The sequence below is a fragment of the Crocuta crocuta genome, unplaced genomic scaffold (genome assembly GCF_008692635.1).
Source record: "Crocuta crocuta isolate KB4526 unplaced genomic scaffold, BGI_CrCroc_1.0 scaffold193, whole genome shotgun sequence".
Classification (NCBI taxonomy): Eukaryota; Metazoa; Chordata; class Mammalia; order Carnivora; family Hyaenidae; genus Crocuta; species Crocuta crocuta.
Window position 1 is genome coordinate 3,329,456 of NW_027529624.1, and position 25,704 is coordinate 3,355,159.

Here is a 25,704-nt window from a genome sequence, read left to right on the forward strand (position 1 = left end):
GAGAAATGGCAACTGACACTCAGGCTTTATGTCTAGGAGACATTAGGAAGTAGTGGGGACTGTGTGGTAAACTACAGAGTCCATGCCTTAACTAAAGAAATACTTCTGTGATTTATCTTGTTTAAGGCCAGTGAATGTTTTGTGCCTCATTTTTATCTTCTATAAAATGGGCATAATAATTAAGCCCATTTCATAGGATTATCTTGGAAACTCACATGCAGCACACAGTAAACATTATATAAGTGTAAGTTGTTACTACTGTTAGTATTTGATGGCTGACTTTTGTCTTACGATTCCTAACATGCACTTAAATATGGTATGGTGAGCTAGGAACACCCTGATGATCAGGTTCTGACAGCATCTCTGCGGCCTTTTCTTCCTCCTTTTGAGCAACAACGGGGTCTGTGGCGGGACTGGGGAAAAGAAGGAACATCTCCAGGCCACAAGCCCTGAGTTGCATGCATCAGCGGCAGCCTTCATAGCTGGCGGCAGAAGCCCCGGAGTGGGCTCATGGTTACCACCGGCCGCTAGGCTGAAAAGAATGTGAGGTGCCACGGGCAGCCTTCCAGGGACCCAAGAAGGGAGGCCTCATCCTTTCAGGACGTCTCAGGCTTCAGATAAAACCCTTCCTGTGTTCCAGCTCATAGCTGGCAGCGGCAGTCGGCAATGACTGATTGCAATGGGTGAGTTGTTGAGAAGATGTGCGTGTGAATCAAATGGCAGCTAGCAGAGGCAGAGCGTCCATTCAGGAGGCTGGTGGGAAGACCATCAACTGCATAATGGTTTGTTTTGCACCTACTATATACACGACTCTGGGCCAGGCATTTAGGAGGTAATGGAGTTCACCTGCATGTACTGCTTCTGAGCACTGTAACAGCCATTACCTCTCTTGATCCTTGGCACAATCCTATGGTGCAAGCAGGCCTTATTTCCTGGGTTTTAAGATAGGTAATAGCAGAAATCACCAAGCACAGCAGAAACTAGATGGCCAACCTGTTGGCCAAATCTGTTTCCTTTTCCACCTGAGTACCCAGCTGGACTACATTTCCTAGCAGCCCTTGTGGAGGGGGGCAGACATGTGACTGAGGTCTGGCTGCGGAACACGTGCAATGCTGGTGAGAATGATGAACAAGACTGGCCCATAAAAATCTTTCCACGCAATCCTCTTCCCTCTCTTTCTTATCGGCTAGCAGATGCAGATAGCCTGCAGAGGATTCTGAGGACCTAGGGGATTCTGATGGAGCCACAAGACACAGAGGGCCCTCCTGGGCTCTTGAGTAACCCATGAAGTTCTGCCACATGGAACTCTGGAGTGAGAAATGGCTTCTTTCGTATTAGGCCACCGAGTTTGTTTTCCCACAACAGTTAGCCTACCATGACATATACAGTAAAACTAGAAAATGGGTTTTAGAGGCATTTGGCCTTTACACGTGGTAGTTTTTCCACCTTCTTCCAAACAAGCAGACAAAGCCCCTTATGTTTGTAGGGGCTCTGGATTTTACAAAGCTTTTGGACAAGTAATGGCCCAGGCTCTTCTTCCACACCACTAACCACTGGGCCATGACTATCATCCACTGTGGGAAGTTTTCAGATGGGTAAGGTGTCAGGGCTAGCCACAGCTCTGACACCCATTACTCAATAGCAGGTACCCTTTCTCAACTAGTTCTGGGACAAAATTAAGCCCCCAAATCCAAAGCCATCCCTTGTATGTAATGAAATAACTTCTATCTTGTCCATCTATACTGGTACAAGTTATGTACCAGGCCTGGAAGAAATGTGAAAGTAGACACTCATAGTTTTCTGTGTTCTGTGGTTCGGAGAAGGATTCCCCCAGCTGCAAAGCACTTCCCTTCTCTGAGTCTTGGTTTTCTCATCTGTTAACACCACAGGGTGGAATCAGATGAACTTGGGAATTTCTGGCCAGCTGTAAGTTGCTATCATATTATAAAAGAAGAAAGCAATACTTTGGTTCTAGGTTGCGTCAGACAGGTTTTCTACATTATTTCATTCAGTTGTGAAATGAAGAGGAATAAGATTTTGGGGGGAAAAATAAAAGAGCAACTGGAATTCTTCACGTTACCTGCTCTCCACAAAGTTGGTATTCAGTAGGCTCTAGGTGGGAGGCAAACTGACGTAGAGTATTAAAAGAGTTTGTGACGTCATTGAGCTTACAGCCTTGTCGGGAAGACAAGAACCACACATACAAAACCCAGAAACATCTTAGAGAGTAGAGGGCGGAGTCTAGATGGTCAGGTAGCAGGGGAAGAAGATCTACCATACTTCCCCCCACCCACCTCCAATCACTGATTCTCTACAGACACAACTGCACTCAGCACTTGTGCAGGCCAGACGCTGCTTGGGTGCTGTGTCTTCATATTTCATTTCACACTCCCAGCAGCTCTGCCAGGAGGGCATGAGTGTCCTTGTTCAAATAAGAGGGATACAAGAGGCACATGCATATTAAGTTACTGGTCCAAGGCCCCCACCCAGGTCATCTGAACAGGTGTGTGTGGCTGCAGGGCCTGTGTCTCTTCCACTTTGCCTCTGCCCTCCTCTAACCACAGCTCTGTCCCAAACTTCCAGCTGTTCGTGCTTCTCCAGCTCCTGAAGAAGAGATGCTGGCATCCTGCCCTTGGCCAGTCAAGAATGATGAAGGCAGATCACTGGGGAGACCTCAGCTTGCAGGGCACCCCTAGCAGAGAGGTCCCATGCTCAGAGGGGTAGGCATCCTCAGAAGAGCCCCAAACACACTAGCTGAGAAGTCTCTGAGAAAAGAGAGCCAGAGGTTTGCACAGCTGGAGGCCTTGGGGAAAGGCCTGGGAGCAGCTGAAATGAACTGACCCCATCTGGAAGCAGAGCCCCCTCCAGGGACAAGGAGGGAGGGAAGGAGACAGGAAGTGGCTGATCTGCTTGTTCTCAGGAAGCCACAAGGCCTGAGAGAAGCCATTCCCTGGAAACCAAAGATCTGGCGTTGCTCAGTGTGTGCTCCTGGGACCCCCTGCATCATGTGCACCTGGCATTTTGGAAAAAGGGGATTCTCAGGTCACAAACATAATGAATCCAAATCCCTGGGAAGGGGGAACAGGAATCTGTATGTTAGAATAGCTCATTAGATAGTTCTGATGCTCACCAGCATTTAACAATTGAAAACCTCACTCTCTGAAACAATTACAACCAGTTCTTTCTTAGATGCACTACTCATTTCTGCCAATTTGTCCATCAGTGATCCTTAACCCCATGAGAAAAATAATGAAAAGGTTAATATCTATTGAGTGTTCATCATCTGTCCCATGCTCTTCTAAGCACTAGATGGGTCAATTCATTTAAAATCCTCACAGCATCCTTATAAGATAAGTACTATTATTAGCTTCATACTGCATATAAAGAAACCGAGGCACAGAAGTTAAGAAACTTTAAAAAGTCACACAGTAAGTGGCTGGTCCAAATACGGACCCAGGCCATCTGACTCTCAAACTTGAGCTCTTAACCCCTATGACACACAAACATTGTGGGAGATCCCACTTATGGAAGACCCACTAATGCCAGACACCATGCTCAGGCACTTTGGGCATTAACAGACATTCACAGAATGTCTTCTATGTGCCAGGAACTGTTGTTCAGAGCAAGCCCTGGCCAGGCCGGGATTAGAATGAGGTTAAGTGAAGTGTTGAACCTGGGCACAGGATTTGAGGGAGAAGTGACCCAAAATTCAGTAATCAAGGTAAATAATATTTAAATGCAATATTTAAAGAAACCAAATCATCAGGCATGGCCTATGGGCTGGCCGCTGGTTTTGTAAATAAAGTTTTATTGGAGAGGAATCATATGAGAACAAAACACTCAAAAGCCCATGTCCTAATGGAGCTTGCAGAAACGGTATCATCCAAACCTTACCACAATGGCCCCAACGGGCAGGTATTAATACCATTACTGTTTCACCTACACTAACTTCTCCAGGTGTGGCTAATGATTATAAAGGTTGACAACATGCCAGATGCTGTTTTATAGGTACCTTACAAATACTATTTTATTCCTTACAACCTCTTTGTACAGAAAAGGTTATCATCATCCCCATTTTACAGGTGGTAAAAGTAAAGCACAACTTAGTTTCATAATTTGTCCAGGGTCAACACAACCAGTAAAAGGCAGAGCTAAAATGTGAACCCTGGCAGCCGTACTCCAAAGGCCACACTCTTAACCAGACGGGTAAGTCTGTATGTAAAACTACAACCCACAGGCCAAATCTGGCCAAGTCTAGCCCACCATCTGTTTTTATAAATAAAGTTTAATTGGCACACAGTTATACTCACTCATTTATGTATTATGTAGGTTTACTTTGATGCCACAACGACAAAGTAGAGTAGTGGTGACAGAGACCATATGGGCTGCAAAGCTGAAAATATTTCCTACTTTTACCCTTAACAGAACAAGTTTGATAACCACTGTCCTTATACTGTGGAATAACCTGTATCAGCACAGAAGCTCAGGGTAAAGTTATGCTCAGAGTTAGAAGGCAACAGAGATGGGATAGGAACCCAGGTGTGTCTCTGAGGACCACTGCTTTTCAGTCTCTGCCTGGCTACACACTCCCGCATAAAAGCCAATGACTCCTTGTTTCCCAGAGTTTAGCACCAATGCCTGGCCCAGGAAAGGTGCTCCATAAATGTTCACTGAATGAATGAATGGTCGAGTCTTAGCATATCATATTGTGATCAAGCCTAGAGAAACAATTAGATGGACTTTAGCTGGGAATATCCAGCCTTTCTACTACATCTATTACAAGCCAAGATCCTTGAGGTCTTATTGCTATGGTAATCTGCCCTAATAGCCTAAATTGACTGATAGGCTTAAAGTGTTCTGACGATGTCTTCATTATCTGTACCTAGCATGCTGTCCAGCCCAGATTAGAGAATCTCAATGGTCTCTAACTAAATCTAATAGTTAGTCTAAACACTCAACTTAAATTGCTGTGCCCTTGGCACTAGAGGTCAAGGTCTTAGTCTTAGGGCCTGTCTTAATCAAGAGTGGGGATCTGGGAGTTGGAAAAACCTGGTTAAATCCTGGCTCCTTCTCACCCATCAGCTGTGTGACCTTAAGTCCATTCCTTCACCTCTCTGAACCTCAGCCTCCCAACCATACAGTCCATTGCAGGGAAAGAATCTATGCATAGCTAGCAAACACAGGCCACTGAAGAGACCTCAGCAGATGGCTGCAATTTTTTGTTATGATGGAGACAGTTTAGGAGAGCTGTCTGCTCAAAGACCCCAAATCCATTATGCATGTTTTATCTTTGTGCTCCCAAGGTCTTGAATAAACAATGTCTTTATCCAGTTTTTTAAAAGACACTAATTCTGCCTCAGAATAACCACCCCCTCCCACTCCAGCTGAAATTTGGCCGGCTCTGTGCCTGGCTGCTGGCCTGGATTTCCAAACACTGTCGGTTTAGCATTTCTCAAATGTATCCCATTAACACTATGAACCTGTCAGCCCTCCCTCCTCTCTGAGCTCAGGTCTGACCTGCACAGCGAGAGATGGAGCCAGCAGTGTGAAGTCAGCCTCCTGGACTTGCTTTTGGGAAGCAGGGTGGTGCCAGGGTCTGTCTGCTTGGGACTAGGGGGCACTTGTCAGCATTTACATGAGGGGGTGTGCCCAGGTCAGACACAGACATGGGCAGGGGGCTTGGGGACAGGGAGGAAGCGTACCAGAATGAGGGGCTCTGGGAAATGGGATCAAAATGCATTCTCCACTTGCCACTTGAGGGTAAAAAACAAGACCCTGAAAGAGGCTTAGCAAAAAAGCCACTGCTCTGGGAATCAGGAAACAGCTCTGTCCTGCACAGTCTTCAACTCGCTCGTTGTGTATCTTTGAGCAAGGTACTTGCCCTCCCTATGGCATATTTACTTAAAAACGAATGGGTTAAGGTGGGCCATGTATTTTTAAACTCTTGCTTGGCAGCAGAGCTTTTTTCAAACAAAGTTTTACTTGGAATTCTGATATATAAATAGATAACAGTGGAACTGATTCTCTGGGTAAAGATGGTGGTGGTGGGAAGTGGGGAGAGAGAATCGCGTCTACTCAGCTCCTACCCCAGACAATCTGAAAGAGACCAGGAGGTACCTGTGAGGAACAGGATTCAAAAACACACATGACATGACAGCCGATCTATAGACTCTCATGTCCTGGAGGTCTCTGATCCTGGTAGCTACAGCTGCCACTGCTGATACAAGTAATGACTTTTATTTATTGAGAACTTTCTTTGTGCCAGGGGCTGGACTGCACTTTCACATGCTTTACTTTCAGAGCTCACAGACAGCCATGATTTAAATCTCAGCTTCAGCAATTTAGCAGCTGTGTGACCTTGGGCAAGTTAGCTCATCTCTCTATGCCTCAGATTCTTCGTCTGGAAAATAAGCTGCTCTGAGGATTAAAGAAACTAATCTCTGTAAGAGTACTTAGAACACCAGCACCAGCAGGTACACAGTAAGCAAGCAATTGATATTTGCCGTTTTATCATGCCTGCATAAATTATTACATGTAATTTTTATAAGCATGACTCTGTTTCACAGATGAGGGAACTGAGGCATGAAGAGGTGAAGTGAGTGCTCCTAAGTCACACAGCTAGTAAACGATGGAAGGAGGACCTGAATCCAAGTTTGTTCAACTGCACAGCCTGTGGCCTTAACACAGATGAAACTGCTTTGCTCTTGACCCTAGAGGTCAGAGTTTGGTCACAGTGAATTGCTTAAGGAGTTCTAAGCCTAGGTGGAAGGGAAGTTAATGATGACTACGGTAATTTATGCTTAGGAGTTTTGGTGTCACCGCATCTGGAGTCTGGGCATCTTAGGGAATGCAAGTCCCAAGCAGAGACTGGGAGGTGTGTGGGTGACAGAGACCAAGTCTATCGGACAGTTCTTTCTCCAAATCACATTCTCTAGCCTTTCCTACTGACCCATAAGACATGTCCATGTAAATTAGAAAAAGGGAAGAGGCAGCCCCAAGCTAGACCACAAGTGAAGAGAACAGGCAGACTCTCACCTCCCACGTGGAGGGCACCATATGCCTTTGAGCAGTGCACAAGCTGCACAACCTTACACAACAAACTTTACTCTCAAATAAATTTGGCTGCATGAGAAATAAAGAATGGTCTCTTGCCTTGCTCTGATGCATGTGGTAGCCCTGGATGAGAGGAGGGAGCATGGAGGCTGTGTAGTCAGGAAACGCTGTTTGATCGCCCAAAGCAAAGGCAAGCCACACAGTCACTTTATCTCTTTATGTTTCTTTCTCTCAGCATAGAGGGTGGTAATAAAAGATGGCTGTATGGGTCTCTCTGGGGAGCTGAATGGGAGCCAAAGCGTCATATGGTGAACAAATGCTCCAATTGCCCAACTGCAGAGCTGCTGTTGCATGTTATTAAAATGGCAACAACCTCTCCCCTGACCCCTGACCTACGGAAATGGGTAGTCACCAGCCCACCCACCCAGAGAGCCCCTGTGCCTTGCCACCAACAGAGGGCCAAGCATTGGCTCCAGCAATAAGAAAAATCAGGAGGCGTGGTATAGTTGTCAGAGCACAGTCTGCATTCAGCCAGAGCTGGATTCAAACACCGACTCCATCCCCTGGGAGTTGTCGGACACTGAGTTAGACACTGAACCTCTTCTGAGCCTCAATTTCCCTATTATTAAAATATAGCTTGTCATACTGACCAGGCAGGGAGGATGTAAGAATCAGAAATAACAAATGCAGGGATGCAGGGGCGCCTGGGCAGCTCAGTCAGTTGAGCATCTCACTTCAGCTCAGGTCATGATCTCATGGTTTGTGAGTTTGAGCCCCACATCGGCCTCTGTGCTGACAGCCTGGAGCCTGGAACCTACTTCACATTCTGTGTCTCCCTTTCTCTCTGCCCCTCCCCTGCTCATGCTCTGTCTCTCTCTCAAAAATAAACATTAAAAGGAAAAAAGAAACAACAAAAGAAATAGCAAAATGCCCAGCATAGTGCCTGAGGCACAGTAAGTGCTTAAAATAGCTACACAGATCAGTTCTTCCACATAATTAATGAAGATTGACTGCAAGCCCCCTGAGGACCAGGCAGAGTGAATATCCTATAGGAGGGTTTCTCTGGTTTCTCTAGGGGAATGGAACATGAGCAGAGATCTGAAAGATGGGCAGGAATTTTCTAGGTGAAATAGGGAGGAAACAACCTTCCAGGCAGAGGGAATGGAATATGTGGAGACCTGCGGTTGGAAAGAGTGAATCGAAGACCTGAGGAAAAGTTGATGTGGCTGACTCAGAGCAAGCGGAGGCCAGGGTGGTGGGCAGGGGCTGGAGCATGCATGACTCACCGAAGGGTTTTAACTGATGGAGGGACATGATCAGATCAGAGTCTTAAAAATCTCACTCTAAAAAGAGTACACATTGCATGATTCTAACTATACAATATTCTGCAAAAGACAAAACTATAGAGACTGTGAAAAGATCAGTGGCTGGCAGGGGTGGAGGGGGAAAGGAAGGAATGGATAGGCAGAGCACAGGGGATTTTGGGGGGCAGTGAAGCTGTATGATACATGGTAGATACATGCCATGATACATTTGTCAAAATCCAACAAATGTGCAACATCAAGAGTAAACTCTAATGTGGACTATGGACTTTGGATGATAATGACATGTCAGTATAGGTTCATCTATTGTGACAAATGTACTGCTCTGGGGGGTGGGGGGTTGATAATGGCAGAGGCTGTGTGATAATGGCAGTGCATGTGTGGGGCTGGGGTATTTGGGGCATCTCTGTACCTTATGTTCAATTCTGCTGTGAGCCTTAAACTTCTCTAAAAAAGTAAAGTCTATTAATTACAAGGAAAAAAAAGGAAGAAGGAAAGGAAGGAATAGAAGTGAGGGAGGGAGAGACAAAGGAAAGAAAGAGAGAGAGAGAGAGAAAGAGAGAGAGGGAAGGAGTGAGGGAGGGAGGAAGAAAAAGAAAACAAATCTGGCTGCTGTGTAGAGAATAGACTGGAGGTGGGCAGGGAGAATGGGGAGGACCAGTTAGGTTTTTCTGTTTTCTTGCTAAGTTCCTTGGGGACAAGTTACATAAGCTCTGAGAGCTTCAAGTTTTCATCTGTGATATGGGGACAAGCATCTAAAGTGACACAGCATATAGGAAATGCCTTGCAGAAAATTTGGCACAAAGTGGGCACTCAGTTCACACTCGCTAAATGCAGAAGAATGAGGGTGGCCATGGGAAGAACGGCAAAATGTGTAAGGACACGAGAGGTCTCGGTGTAGGGCTAGCACACAGGAAGCTGCATAGCAGGTAAAAAAAAAATCTCACTGTTTATTCGCAGAGGCAAAAGCATTTAGCAGAATGCTTGTCCCAGGGCTGATGCTGTGTGCCTGTGCTTTGGGGGCGATCAATACCAATAACTGCTAAGGTTTATTGAGTGCTAACTGTGGCAAGTACCGTTATAAGTGCTTTATGTGAGTAAGCCTGTTTTGTTTCCTCAACCAGGCCTTGCATTAGGTACTGCTACTATCTCTGTTTTGTATCTGGGGAAACCGAGTCATATAAAAGTTCATCAGCCTGCCCAGTGTAAGTGACAGAGCTGGCTTAAAAGAGGACCAAAAGATGCAAACCTGAAATAACAGGCTGGGCCAGCACAAAATAGTTATAACATGACACAAAACAGGCTAGCTATGATTAAGGATTAAATCACGTGGGAAGCAGTGCAGAATAGCTATGAAGAGCATGACACTAGAATCAGCCTGCCTGGGTTTAGATCCCAGTCCTTGCACTTTCTGTGTGACGTTGGGCAAGCTATTTGGCTATGCTTTGACTCAGTTTTCACATCTGTAATAGTGGTATAGTAACAGACCATATCACGTGGACTTGTTTTGATGTTAAATGATAACATGCATATAACTCACTAGCTTGCCTAGGGCTTCAAACAAGGGGTGAAGCTCAAACCCAACCAACACCCAGCTACTGTTTATCAAGAACCATGTTAGGTGCCTGCTGACTGCAAGGATGAAAAGAAAACATGAAGTCTGCCCTGGAGGACCTCTCGGTATGGTGGTGTGGAGGTAGGCTCAAATGCAGAAAATAAGACAAAAGGCAGGATGTAAGAATCAGTCACTTATTCGAGCAAAACAGTGCCAGTCACCATTCTATAGGGATATAGTGACTTACAAAGCAGATGAGATCCCTGTACCCAAACAGCCTATATATTCATGCTGAAGAAGGGCAAGGGATACTTTCCAGAGGGGTCTTGCAGACCATGGTTAGGACTGTGAATTTCACTCTGCTAGGGATGGGAAGTCCTTGGGGGAGTTTAAACATGGGCTTGGCATCTGATTTAATTTTAGAAGAATCACTCTGGTGGCTGTTCAGAGAATGGATTGAAGGGGGCCATGGGGGATTAAGATGTCCTCAAACTCTCTACTGCTCCTTTCTCCTTAAATCTAATTTTCCCCTGTGCCTATCTCTGGCCACTAGATCGTGGCAGAGGTAATGCTGTGTACCTTCTAACTCTGGCCTTAAGACACAGACACCTTCCACTCCTCTTGTAACCTGCCCTCTTGAAAACCAGCTGCCATAGAGAAGTCTGACTCTCCTGAGACAGCACTGCTGTGAGGAAGCGCAACAGCCACATGGAGAAAGAGGGAGCATGTGGAGGGACACGGAGACACCAGGCATGAGTGTGAACCCTACCTTCCAGCCCAGCCAAGCCACAAGCTCCAGACAGCAGAAAAACTGTAAAAACTGAAAGCCCTGCCCAGATTCCTGACCCATAGACTGGAAGCAGATAAAATGGTTGTGGTTTTAAGCCACTAAGTTTTGCGGGAAGTTTGTTACATAGCAATGGAGACATGAGTAATAGGAGAAGCAGGAAGACCACTGAGGAGGGGGCTGTAGAAATCCAGGAGAGAGAGACAGGTGACTTGACCTATGGAAAGAACGGCAGGGGGAATCAGAAAATGCAGGCAAGAGAAAGTCACACACACATCATTATCATCATCATCAGTGGGAGAAACTCTGGGGTCTGGAGACCCTGCAACCCCCACAGTCGAGGAAGGACTGATTGTCCGAGGGGTGACTTTGTTGTCAGACACGTCCCTACCATCAGGATAAACACCACAGAAGAAACATTCCAGACTGCCAGAAAATAGGCTTAAGGCACAGAAATATTATTTATTAGAAAAATTAAAAAACGTCCCAGAAGAAAAACTGTTCATCTTAACATCTACTGTTTATGCACAACTTCAGTTATCAGGCTTGTGAATGCGCATTACCTCCTTTGGTTCTACCACCAATTGTCCATCGTTGTTAAATGAGGAAACAAGCTCACAGAGGAAACAATTACTGTTCTTAAGCCTCACTGGCAGGAAATGGTAGAGCTATACTTTGAACCTATAACTTTTCAACAAATTAAAAATTTCTTTTAGTTATGTCACTAAAATTTCCACATTTATTTTAAAACTACATACGGTGTTTTAGTTTTCTGTCTCCTGTTCCTCTCCATAGGCTAGTTGTGGAATGGTTCTTTTTTTAAAATTTTTAATGTTTATTTATTTTTGAGAGAGAGAGAGAGACAGAGTGTGAGCGGGAGAAGGGCAGAGAGAAAGGGAGACACAGAATTCAAAGCAGGCTCCAGGCTCTGAGCCATCAGCACAGAGCCTGATGTGGGACTTCAACACATGTACTGTGAGATCATGACCTGAGCCGGAGTTGGATGCTCAACCGACTGAGCCACCCACGTGCCCATGGTTGTGCAATGGTTTTTAAAGCGGGGTCCAAGGAACTGGCATTGGAATCTTGTAGATAGAACTTGACAAAACACAGATCCCTGGGCCCCTCCCAGGGAACAGGCTTTCTGGTAATGGGGACTCAGCATCTGCATTTTAGTAAGTAGGGCAGGAGGTTTCTAAATTCTTTGCCTTCAGGGGAAAGTTTGAAAGTCACTGAATTGGTGGATCAACACACCCTCAGAAAGCAGATGGACTGGCTTAAATGAAGAGAGGGTATGAAAACAGTTTAATTGCAAAGTAAATGAATCACTCCATCCTTGTTCTGGAGATCTTGCTCTACCACGTCGTGTGGGAAGGGGAGGGGGCCTAGGGGGTCTCCTTCTCCCCCTCCCAGGCTTGCCCTGGGGGCCAGGAAGGGAAGAGTGTGCAAGGTGAGCAGTGGGGTGACAGGGTGAGGAAGGGGAAGAGTGGAATTTCGGAGAGCAGACACTGCTGCAGACACTGGCGGGCTTTCCCTGTTTTCATCCTCCAAATAGGCATTATTTCCAATTTACAACTGAAAGACCCGGGAATCAGGAGGTGGGGTTACTTGTGTAGTGGGACAAGGGGAGTGAAGATTGGAACCCAGGACTGCGGGACTCCAGCCCTAGAATGTTTCCCAGTGCCAAGATGTGCCAATCAGGTGGTAGGATAGTGTGATATGAAATCACAGGGGGTTTCAACCTCACTCCTCTACTCATTAGCTGTGTGGCCTCAGACTAGGCATTCCTCTTCTTAGAAAGTGTCCATGTCTTTCAAAAGGAGGTGGAATTACCTACCACTGAGAAGTTCTGGGTACCCAGTAGCCTTTTAGTAAAAAGTAATTGCTTAGGAATGAGAAAAGGCCAGGATGCCAAAGTCAAAAGGGTGAAGTGACCATTGGGGCAATTTCTTCCACAGTGGACTGTGTTAGGTCGGGAGTGGGTCCCCCAAGGGAACGTGAAATGGGCCCCAGTGCTGGAGCCATTCCCAGGAGTGGTTACAGCACATGGGAAGGAGCAGAGGGCTGCAGGGCTGGCTGGTGGTCCCACAGGTTTCTCCCAACCCCAATTTCTATGATTCTGGGCATCAGGAGCCACAGTTTTTCTCTGTCAGAGTGCCGCTCTTTCTCCTGGGGGAGCTGGCAGATCTGTTGCTGGCCCGTTGGCTGGAGATGCATGGGCAGCAGAGCCTGGCATTTCTTTACAGACTCTCACTGTCTCTTTCTTGTACGGCTTTCTTCCCGTTCCCACGCCCCACCTCTGCAAGTCCCCAGGGATCTGCTTTTTCCTGCAGTGATGAGGGCAAAGGCCTTGGGCAAAAAGATAGACCAGGGCCTCCCCGCTCCGAGGCTGCTCTGCTGGGACCCTCAATGATTCATTGTCCCTGGCCTCCCAGACCCCATCCCCTCCCAGGGAGAGGAGGCAGTGGGTGGTGTGCCGGTCAGCAAGTCCGTGCCCAGTACAAGCTACGGCTGGAGTCTTCTCAGTCCTGAGCTTTTTGCTTTGCAAAGTTGCAGGGCTCTTATTCATTCGAAGAGTCGGCTGGTCCTGAATGCTTTCAGCAAAGATTTAGGCACTGTGCCAGGCACTAGGGGTACGATTCAGAAAAAGTCCTTAACCTGATCCTCAAGGAAGGTCCAGTTCATGAGACATGAGAAGTAAACAATAATGATAGGTTAAGGGCTGGTTTTTTCCCTCACTCACTGCACAAATAGACATTAAGAATCTGATATGTGACAGGAACTGTTCTGGGGCCTGAGAATACAGTGGTAATGAAACAAAGTCCCTGCCTACATAGTTTTCTGTTGTAGAAAATAATACAATAAAATAAATTACATCGTACTTATATTAGTTACCTATTATCTATCTATCTATCTAGCTAGCTACCTATCATCCGTCTGTAATTTTAAGCAGTCATAAATGCTTAAAGAAAAGAAAATGCACAGTTGGGCCTCAGGGGCAGAGATAGAATATTCTGGCAAGTCTCCCTGAGGAGGCAGGATTTGATCAGAAATTTGAAAGGAAGTCAGAGGGTAAGGAGTGATAATATCTGCAGAAGTGTTTTAGGACAAAGAAAGCCAGTACAAAGATAGTGTGCCAGACACTACACAGATTACTCTAGATGTAAGGACTACTTCTTCCCTCTTTTATAGACAGGGAAACGAAGAGCTACAAAGGTGGACAGACTTATCAAGGGCTTTGAGGCTTGTGGAAGAGGGGCCTGGGACCTGACCCAGGTAGTCTGCTCTGCCTGTTATAGGGATTGGTAGGCTTTCCACCAGAAAGCCACACCATCTACCCAGGCAAGTCCTAGATGCTGTGAGCACAGAGGGCGTTGAATTCAACTGCAGGGCAGAAGGCAGAGAATGGGACGTGGAAGCATGACTGATGGACATGGGAATTACACCAAGCCAAGGGAGGCCTTAGCCTTTCTTCTCTGCCTCTTCTGGCCCCAAAGCTGTCCCTCACCTGTGTACCTGCCTGCAGTCATGAGAAAGAGAGGGAAGCTACTCCCCCAAATCCTCAGGGCTCACTCTGTTCACTTTGATTGGCCTTCTGTTTAAGTCACCATCCCTGCTCACCCTTCCTCACATACCTGTCCCTCTCTCTGTCTTCTTCTGCTTCAACCATTTCTCACGACCTGCCACTAGAATGCATATTTGCTTGTTTTCCATTTTCTGTAATTTAGATCTCAGTTCCACAAGGGCTATTGTCTATTTTGTTCGCTGCTGTATCCTCTGTGCCTGGCACATCTTTCATGAAGAAATCAAAGGAGAGCAGGCAGAGCTCAGTGGGTATGTAACCATTCGGGAGAGTTAAAGGGAGGACTTTTCCAAGCAGACACAGGCACTGGGGCAAGAGCAGAAACTGCATTTCATAATACTTGCTGGAGCGTGCCTGGCACTCTGAATTTACTCAATAAATATTTGTTGAATGAGTGAATATCTGGAATTTTAAATTCCAGGTTCATGAAGCTCTGAAGACTCTAGGCAACTATGTGTGAAATATAAAGGAACATTATTTATAATGTGCTCTGATGGGATGTATGAGAGTTCCCAGGAGACAGGGAAGTTGAGAGCTGATCATAACTCAGGAGCTAATGTGCTAGGAGGTTAGAAAAAGTCACCCTCTTCCCTGCCTCCCTGGCCACAATCTGCCCATCTGTAAAATGGGGACACACAGAAGAAAGAAGAGGGACTCTTCTAACTCTGGACCTGTAAGATTTTATAAAATATCCTCTCTTCTGGGACAGGTCCACACATCTCTGACTTGCCCCAAACATCTTCCCTGGAAACGGTAAGACTGGGCGGGTACCAGGGGGAATATCCGAGCCTTTGATGCCTTTCCTCAAGGTCTTGTGTTACTTATGCTTTCTGGCTCTCCCTCTCCAACCCTCTCTGAGGTCTGACCTTCTAATGAGCGGATGCACATTATCAGCCTCTGTGGTTTGAACGGGTGCCTGTAATTTAGTGTTGCCTAATGCTGGAAACTGAGAGTAGGGTTTGTGTAATTAGGCTGGGGCCTCATTAACGTCTGCCTCCTTGGGTATTTTTCATTCCTGATTCCTCCTGTCCTGTATTTCTAATCCCATCTGTCTGTATAGGCACGAATGCCTTTTTTTTTTTTTTTTTTTAATCACTCCATTGTGGAGCCAGTCTTGAATTTGGGCCCAGAATGGCCACGGCCATCACAAAGCATGAATCTTAACATGCCCTGGGATGGCCCCTGTTCTGCTTTCTAAATAGAGTTTTGCAACTTTACTGAGAACCTGGATGTCTGGGTTGCCCTTAAGCACCTCGAGCTTCCTGGCAGTGCACCCTTAGTTTTGGTGTTTGACAGAGACCAGAGTAAGGGACTCTATCATTTTAATTGCTGCAATTACTGATGATTTAACCAACTTGTGTGCAATACTTTGCTATTTATAAAACACTGCTAGAATCTGACCTTGACCAGAGACTTGATCTGCATTGTTCACTGGTAATTTCCTAAGACAGTTATTCTCTTTTTGTGCCTCCTGCCCCCCATTCTGTGGGGTATTGGTAGATGGCATCAACTTGGCTCTCTTTCTCCCTGATCTCTGCTTGGCTTTGGCCAAAATGAGGTCCCAGCAGAAGCCTGGAGGGCAGGGGAGGGAAAGATGGTGATGTTTCTCAATAGTGCCCACCCTGCTTCAGTAATAGGACTCTGGAGGTAGCTGGGTTCCTCCACCACTGCTGATTCAAGCAGGCAACCATCCTGCTCACGTCTAGGTGAAGCCTGCTAGATTAAATCTATTAATTCCATTTCCTCTCCTGAGCCTTCATCCCTGGGGATGATAATGGCTTCCTGCTGTTGTTAGATCCTGGATGCATCATGTTCCCTTAGCCCCACACACTCCACTGTAAGCAGTTCCTTCATAAAAATCTTTCTATAAACCATTTGGGGGTGAATTCTATTTTCTGCCGAGCCCCTTTCAGATATAATGTCCAATATCTGGAATACAGCCTGCAACCTAGCAGGCCCTTAATAAATATTTGTGGAATGAATGAGCAAACTTTTCACAAAAACTGCGTAAAATAATACAATCACCTTTTACAGACAAAGAAGTGAAGGTGCAGAGAGGTAAATTCTCAGATCTGAGCAGTGGATTTCTAAGGAAGAGCAAGACACACATCTTATATCCTGGGTGAACTTGTATCACACTCAACATCCTGGAGAAATCACTGAGTGATTTCTGTGCAGTGCCTTCTGTACAGACTCTGAGTCCATGCATGCCAGCCTGGGGTGGACTGAACAGGGTCAAATGCCAGGGAATAGACAAGGGTAAAGTGAGGAAGAGATGAACAAATCTCAGTATTTAAAGACATTTGGAAATTCACTAGGCATAGAACCAGAACCCGGGTTCAAATCCCCAAATGCTGCCACTTCCTTTTCCCCAGCTCTATTGAGATGTGATTGACCAATAAAAATTGCATATATTTAAGGTGTACAACATGTTTTGATATATGTATACATTATGGAATGCTTGCCACAATCATGTTAATTAACATATCCATCATCTAACACAGTTAACTAGTTTTCTTCCTGCTAAAAGTACTTGAGATCAACTCGCTCAGCAAACTTCAAATACACAATACATTATCATCAGCCGCGGTCTCTGTATTGTATGCTGTCCCCAGAACTTACTCATAACTGAAAGTGTATACTGTTTGACCAAAGTCTACCCACTTCCCCAAATCTGCCAGCCCCTAATAACCACCATTTTATTCTTTGTTGCTATAGGGTCTGCTTTTTCAGATTCCACATAGATGTAAAATCATGTAGCATTTGTCTTTGTGTGTTTGGCTTAATTCACTTAGAATAATGTCCTCTTGGTTCATCCAGTTGTCACAAATGGCTGGTTTCCTGCTTTTTTTAAGGCTGAATAATATTTCACTGTATATATACCACATTTTATTTACCCACTCACCCACTGACAAATATATAAGTTGTTTCCACATTTTGGCTACTTTAAACAAGGTTGCACTAAATGCAGGAGTGTACAAATCTCTTCAAAATAGTGATTTTATTTCCTTTGAATATATACCCAGAAGTGGGATTGCTGAATCATATGATAGCTCTATTTTTAACTTTTTTTTAAATTAAAAATTTGACCTCCATACTGGCTGTACCAATGTGCATTCCCACCAATAGTGCATGTGGGTTCCCTTTTGTCCACATCTTTGTCAACGCTTGCTATCCTTTGGCTTCTTGTTAACAGCCATCCAAACAGATGAGAGATGATATCACACTGCAGTTTTGATTTGCTTTTCCCTGCTTAGTGACGTTGAGCATCTTTTCATGTACTGGTTGACATTTATATGTTTTCTTTAGAAAAATATCCATTCAGGTCCTTTGCTCATTTAAAAAAATTGGATATTTGGTCTTTTGCTCTGGAGTTGTATGACTTCCTTATGTATTTTGGATATTAACCCCTTATCAGATAGGTGGTTTGCAAATTTTTCCCCATTCTGTATGTTGTCTTTTGTGTTTAATGATTGTTTCCTTTGCTGTTCAAGGATTTCTTAGTTTTAGTTTAATTTTCCTTCTGTTATTTTCTTTCTAGTTTCCATAAAATTGTGGTCTGCAAAGATGCTTGCTATTATCTCAATCTTCTTAAATTTGCTAAGACTTGTTTTGTAACTTATCATATAATCTATCCTGAAGAATGTCCTTGTGCACTTGAGAAGATTGTATATTTTGTTGCAATTGGATATAATGTTCTGTGTATCTCTGTTAGGTCCATCTGATCTAAAGTGTAATTCAAATCCAATGTTATCTTACTGGAAGTCCTGTCTCAGTGATCTAACTAACGTTGAAGGTAGGGTGCTGAAGTTTTCTATTATTATTGTATTGCTGTTTTCTTCTTGCAGACTTGTTAATATTTGCTTTGTATATTTAGGTGTTCTGCTGTTGAGTGCATAGATATAGTTACAATTGTTATATCATCTTGATGAATCGATCCCTTTATCATTATATAATGCCCTTTGTTATCTCTTGTTACAGTTTTTGACATAAAGTCTATTTTGTCTGATATAAGTATAGTGACCCTGCTCCTTGTTGCTTTCTATTAGCATGTAATATCCTTTTCAATCCCTTTACTTTCAGCCTGTGTGTGTCTTTAAAGTAAGTGTTTTTAAAGTCTCCTGTAGGTAGCACATTGCTGGATCTTGTTTTTTTTCTAGTTTTGTTTTTTAATTCACTGAGCCACTCTGTAACTTTTGATTGGAGAATTTAATCCATTGACTTTGTTTTTTTAACTTAAGAGAGAGATACAGAGAGAGAGACAGAGAGAAAGTATGAGTAGGGGAGAGAGGGGAGAGAGAGCTTGACACTGGACTCTATCTCCCGACCCTGGGATCACAACTTGAGCACAAATCAAGAGTTGGACACTCAACTGACTGAGCCACCCAGGTGTCCCTAATCCATTCACTTTTAAAGTAGCTATCAATATATAAGGACTAACTACTGCCATTGTTAATTGCTTTCTGGCTGGTTTGTAGTTCTTTCGTTTATTTCTTCTCTTGCTGTGTTCTTTTGTGATCTGATGATTTTCTGTAGGGTATGCTTTTTTTTTTTTTGTAGGGTATGCTTTAAATCTTTTCTTTTTCTGTTTTGTGTGTCTACTATAGGTTTTTGCTTTATGCTTACCATGAGGCTTATGTAAAACATAGTTATAACAGTCTATTTGTTAATAATTTATTGTCAAGTTGGTTTACATATAACACCCGGTGCTTGTCCCAACAAGTGCCCTCCTCCATGTCCAGCACCCTCCTTCCCCTCCCCCCTACCCCCATCAGTCCTCGGTTTGTTCTCGACATTCAAGAGTCTCTCATGGTTTGCCTCCCTCCCTCTCCCCCACTATTTTTCCCCTTCTTCTCTCCCATGGTCCTCCGTTAAGTTCCTCCTAATCCTCCTATACGTGCAAACATATGATATTTGTCCTTCTCTGCCTGACTTATTTCGCTCAGCATAATACACTCTAGTTCCATCCATGTTGCTATACATGGCCAGATTTCATTCTTTCTCATTGCCATGGAGTATTCCATTGTATAGATAAACCACACCTTCTTGATCCATTCATCACTTGATGGACACTTAGGCTCTTTCCATGTTTTGGCTATTGTTGAGAGTGCTGCTATGAACATTGGGGTCCATGTGCCCCTCTGCATCAGCACTCCTGTATCCCTTGGGTAAATTCCTAGCAGTGCTATTGCTGGGTCATAGGAGAGTTCTATTGTTAATTTTTTGAGGAACCTCAACACTGTTTTCCAGAGGGGTTGCCCCAGCTTACATTCCCACCAACAGTGTAGGAGGGTGCCCGTTTCTCTACATCCTCGCTCAGCATCCCTCCTCATTAGGGAAATATAACAGTCTATTTTAAGCTAATACTTATTTCATTTCAATCACATACAGATTCCTTTATTGCCTCCCCCCAATATTTTATGTTTCTGAGGTCACAATTTACATCTTTTTATATTGTGTATTCATTAACAAATCATTATAGCTATAGTTATTTCAGAGTTCCATAGTTATTTAAAAGACAAAAGTATTTTGTCTTTATACTAGAGTTAAAAGTGATTTAAACACCATTACATTATTAGAGTATTCTACATCTGACCAGATACTTAACCTTTATCAATGAATTTTATACTTTCATATATTTTCATGTTACTAATTAGTATCCTTCCATTTGCCAAATTCCCACCAACTAAAAGTCAGGTGCTTGGATCTCCTCAATATTTTCTACCAAATGGCTGTCAAAGTTTTGCACACCACTTCTAACTTACTGCCTCCTTTTAAGCAGCTCCTACTATGAGACAGTCTCTCCCTTGTTAAAGAGGTGGTCCAGGGCATTGGTGCCCCACACAGGCTCTGGGGCTAGACTGCCTAGGTTTGAACACAAGCTTTGCCACTTACCGGCTGGAGGCCTTGATTCCATCACCCAATTCATTGTTGCTTCAACCTTCTTATCTAGAAAATGTGGATTATAATAGTACATACCTTACAGAGTTGTTGAAAGGATGAAATGAGTCAATACATGTTAAGTGTTTGGAGCTGTGCCTAGCACGTAGGAAATGCTATAAAGTGTTTGTTAAATAAATAAAAATTCATGAATTTTGTATGTGCAATTCAAGCTGGCTTAATCAAAAAGGGATTTTTTTTTTTTTTTTTTTTTTGGCTAAGGTTTGGAGATGAATCTGGATCCAGGGCTTTGAATAACATCATCAGGTCATTCACTCTCTGTCTCTCTCTTGGCTGTATTTCCCTTTGCTGCCTTCAATCTGAGCAAAGCCTTCCCTCAGGGGAAAAAAGAGATGGCCACCAGCAGCTCCAGGTATTCATCCCACCAGCTCTGCAGCCCCAGCAGAAGGCACACGTGTCTCCTCTCACCAAGGGCTCCAGTGAAAGTCTCACCATGGAGTCTCCCCGGCTCGGCTTTGATCCCATTGCAGTATTCTGATTCAGTGTGACACCAGCTGGCATCAGCTCCAGACACCACACAGACCGTAAGTTGAGGAGGGGTCACCCAAGTGGAAAATCTAGGTCCTGTTCCCCAAAGTAGAAAAAGTGAATCCTGGGTCTGCTCTACCACCCAGCCTGGTCAACTTTTATGAAGGTACTTCCTATGTACAGGACTTCAGAAGACATAGGCCTTGCTCGTACTGCATACTCGGAAGTGATCAAGGGCATTGTCAGTGCAACAAGTCTCTCTGAAAGTCTCTCTGAAAGCATGTACTGCAAGTTAAGAGACCTGCTCAATGTTCCTACTTTGGGAGAACAACAGCTAGGGCTTGAAATAGCACCACCTGCCTGGGGAAGATTCTTACTGACTCCCTGCCGGCAGGACACATGGTGAGTGGGGCTGGAGCTACGTGGTTTGTGTGCACATTCTCCCAGGTCTGTAACTTGTGGTTTGCCAAAACAGGCTGTCTAGTGAGACTGTAAGCACCATTCTGGGCATGGACAGAATAAATCTCAATAGCTGCATGGACGCCTGAAGCCAGGCCTTTGGCTGCATTGGCACTGCTCTCATGGCTCTGGCTACTCAAGGTATGGTCTTCCACCAGCAGCAGCAGCATCTAGGAGCTCGCAGGAAATTAAGAATCTCGGGTCCTACCTGAAGACCTGATGAATGAGAATCTGCAGTGGAACAAGATCTTCAGGGGATGTATATACACATTATAATTTGAAAAACACTATGTATTAGTTTTCCAGGGCTACCTAAACAAAGTAGCACCAACTGGATGGCTTAGAACAACAGAAAAGTATTCTTTCATAGTTCTAGAGGATAGAAAACTGAAAGAAAGGTGTTGGCAGGACTGCTGAGCAAGAATGTGTTCCATGGCTGTCTCCTAGCTGCTTCCGGTGATTGACAGCAGTCACTGGCATTCCTTGGCTTGTACACACATCACTTCAATCTGCTTTCATCATCACATGGCATTTTCCCTGTGTCTCTGTGTTCAATTCTCTCTTCTTTTTTTTTTTTTAATGATTATTTATCTTTGAGAGGGAGAGAGAGAGAAAGAGAGAGAGAGAGAGAGAGAAAGAGAGAGAAAGTGAGAGCCCAAGCAGGGAAGGGGCAGAGAGAGAGGGAGACAGAGAGTCAGAAGCAGGCTCCAGGCTCTGAGCTGCCAGCACAGAGCTCAATGCAGGGCTTGAACTAACGGACCGCGTGAGATCAGGACCTGAGCTAAAGTCAGACGCTTAACCAACTGAGCCACCCAGGTGCCCCAAATCTCCCTCTTTTTGTAAGTACACCAGTCATAGTAGATTAAGGGTTCACACTACTCCACTGTGACCTCATCTTAACTAATTACATTTATAACAACCCTATTTCCAAATAAGACCACATTCTAAGGAACTAGGAGTTAAGACTTTTTGATACATCCTCTGGGGAGGGACACAATTCAACCCCTAACAACTGTCTTCAAAGCCTGCCATTCCTAAATGCTGGGAGACTAGCTGATTAAGAAAGACCTGGAAAAGTTTTATAAATTTATTTTTTCAAACAATTTTAAATTCAGGAAGAAGTTGGGATGTCTGGAATGAGGCTTGGGGACATCTATTTTTGCAAGGTGACTCTTGCTTAGGCAGCATATCCAGTGGGGTCCTCAGCTTTACAGGTGATCCAGCCCCAGTTCAGGGCTGATGTGAGAGCTACCTCAGGAGGTTCTCTATCAGGCTGCCCACTGGGATCACCCAGGAAGTGTTAAAACTAGAGATGCCCAAATCCTACGTTTAGAGAGTCTAATGAAATTGGACTGGTATATTGCCTGGCCATCAGGATTTTAGAACATTTCCCAGGTGATTCTAATCTGTAGCCAAATTTGAAGACTAATGGGATGGATGTTCTCATTTCTATTTATTACAAAATAAGACAATTCAGTTCCTTTTACAGACAAGGAAACAGGGCATAAGCACAAATAAATTTGATAATTTTTGAAGTACAGTTTGAGGCAGTTTTGTTTGTTGCTTATAAATTTAGAATTATTATCTTTTCCTTGTCTTTATCATAATGAATTACTTTCTTTTCTCTAGTAATGCTTTTTACCTGGAAGTCTTTTTTTCAATAAAAGTTCAAGTTTCAGTTTTTTTCCCCTGATATGAGTAAGCTACATCAGCTAGCTTTCTTTTGACCAGTAGCCATATATATACGTATATATACATATACGTATATATACGTATATATCTATATGCCTTTCAAACTTTCTATATTATTATGTTTTAAATGAATATATTGAATGCAATATAGCTGGATTTTAAAAAATCTACTCTGAAAAATTCAATGTAGATGCTCTGTAAATTAGAGCATTCAGTCCTTTTACACTTAATGGAACTAATGATATATATTGGTGATAATAAATATTTAACAATTCATAGCTTATACTTTGTGGAGGTTGTAGTTCTCACAAGTGACCATGAGAGGGCGACGCCAGTGGACTCAAAGGCATTTACAGCCTTGGAAGGACAGAGGAAACCAGGCATGTTCTCTCTGGGGTTCCACCATTGCTTCCCAAGGTGTGCCGCCCCTGCAATGTTTGGGCACCCTCCGACTATGGGAAGAACAAAGGATATGGGCTGGGGGACAGAAGTGTGGTGAACAGCGGGACAAAAGAGCAATCCAATGGTCATGCCCATCCATGAGTTAAGAGTAGGTGAGGGCATTCATTTGACTCAGGGCAGAAGCTATTTACCAATACCAATTTGTATAGAAAATTTTACAAGTCATTTAGAATGGTATCAGTCGGCTTATATATTTGGATGTAAATCTACCAACTTATTTTATTTGTAATATCCATTCTATGTTGGTTTTTCTCTCCTTTCATATCTTTTACTATTTTTTCCCTCTCTTGTAGCTTTTAAGTTTTACTACATTCTTTATATTTTTTAGTAATTATCCTAGAAATTACCTCATGCATCTCTGACTTTTTAAAGCCTGTTATTAATCAATACATTACTTACCTCCCTGACAATACAAGAGCTTCAGAACACCTTAATTCCATTTCCTCCCAACCACTGCTATTTTACTATCATGTATTTTAATTCTTTGTGTATTTTTTAAATCTATAAGGTCTTATTATTATTTGAAGACAATGTTTATTAACATTTACCACCTTCTTTGTTTTACATATCTTCTTGCAGCTCTATGTTATTCTGGGATCATTTTCTTTTTGCCTTAGGCATGTTCTTTACAATCTTCCTTACTGATATTCTCCTTGTAAATATTTTTATTTTGCCTTTATTCATAAAAAATATTTGCCTGAAGATGGAATTAGAGCTTGGCAATTAGTTTCTTCTGGCACCTTGAAGATGTCATTCTACCACTGTGGCCTGAGATCTGTCAGTCTGTTACTCCAATAAAATTAATCTGCCTTTTTCTCTTGCAAAATATTTTAAGGATGCTTTTCTTCATCTTTCTGTACTTACACTCTTGTGTGTTGGAGTATAATTCTTTTTATCGATTCCGCTTGAAATCTGTTCAGCTTCTGGTTTTGGTGGTTTGGTATCTTTCTGAAAGATTCACAACCATCGTTTCTTAAAATACTGCCTCTGCTCCATTCTCTTTTCAAGAGTCTGTTTAAATGTTATTTTCTCACAAGAACGAATCAACTCTTCTACATTTCTAGGCTTCTTCTCTTTGTGCTTCATTTAGGATAATTTCTTCAGCTCTACCTTTCACTTCATTAGCACCTTTTTAGTCGTGTGTAATATGCTGCTAAATAGAACACATCCAATAATTCTGGTTATTGTAGTTTTCATTTCTGAAGTTCTATTTGGTTTTTTAAAAAATTGGTTGTGTCACTTTTTATTGTTTTCTATTTCTGGAAGATATCTTTAAACTTGATTTTTTTCAACTTAATAAGTATATATATATATATTTAAGAATTAGTGTCTGATAAGTCCAATATCTAGTATCTTTCTGGGTCTTTTTCTGTTGTCTATTGTTTCTGTTTCTTCTCATTCATGGTGTCTGTGCCTTGTTATCTTTGTCTATGTACTAGCTATTATAAAAAAATTATTTGACTCAGCATATAAGTCAGGCAGAGAAGGACAAATATCATATGTTTGCACGTATAGGAGGATTAGGAGGAACTTGACGGAGGAACAAGGGGGAGAAGAAGGGCGGAAATGGTGGGGGAAAGGGAGAGAAGCAAACCATGAGAGACTTTTGAATGCTGACAAAAACTGAGGACTGATGGATGTGGGGGGAGGGGGGGATGGGCATGGAGGAGGATACTTGTGGGGATGAGCACTGAGTGTTATGTGGAAACTAATTTGACAATAAACTATTAAAAAAAAAATAAAAAAAATAAAAAAATTATTTGAAGCCTAGGATGAAAGTACCTTCTTCTACATATGATTTCCTTTTCCTTCTAGCATGTTTGGGATCACCATAAACCAGCTATAATGCTTGAGGTTCCCAGAAGATCAATCAAACTGCAATTCAAGCTGCAAACACTTGTGAGGGCTCATCTCTCATCTACTTATAATTCACATTCACCTTGAAGATGTGGTCCTTTTGGGTCTTGGCTTATTGTGGGGAGAGCCTGTCATTGCATTCCCCACCTCGAGTGGCCCTGAACATTGATGTCTGTCTCCCTTGTTCCTGCTAGGCTATCAAACCATCTTTAAATTTGCCAGATTTAGCAAATACTCTTAGAAAAAAGATAACTTTTGTACTCATTCATCACTCTGGGTTTCCATTTCTGCATCATTCTCTTCTTCGTAATTCCTTACTGGATGCCAACCCTTTGAAGGCTTTCAAGGTGATCATTATTTAAAACCAGTTGTTAAGTTGTTTTCAGTGGAAAAGTCGGTCTAAATAATCTAGGCCATCATTATTAGAAATACAAAGCCACAGGGGTGCCTGGGTGGCTTAGTTGGTTAAGCGCTCGACTTTTGCTTAGGTCATGATCTCGCGGTT

The 25,704-nt window shown here is 43.4% G+C and overlaps 1 protein-coding gene across 2 annotated transcripts in view; it reads right to left on the reverse strand.

Annotated features, from left to right (window-relative positions):
• SYN3 (synapsin III) overlaps positions 1 to 25,704 on the reverse strand; it is a 416,215-nt gene that overhangs the window by 335,819 nt on the left and 54,692 nt on the right. The window contains exon 4 of one of the 2 annotated variants that reach the window (XM_077762025.1): positions 21,031 to 21,033. The exons of the other annotated variant lie outside the window; for it this stretch is intronic. Within the exon in view, the coding sequence (XP_077618151.1) occupies positions 21,031 to 21,033 (3 nt within the window). The remainder of the gene's footprint in view (positions 1 to 21,030; positions 21,034 to 25,704) is intronic. 2 annotated transcript variants of the gene reach the window in all.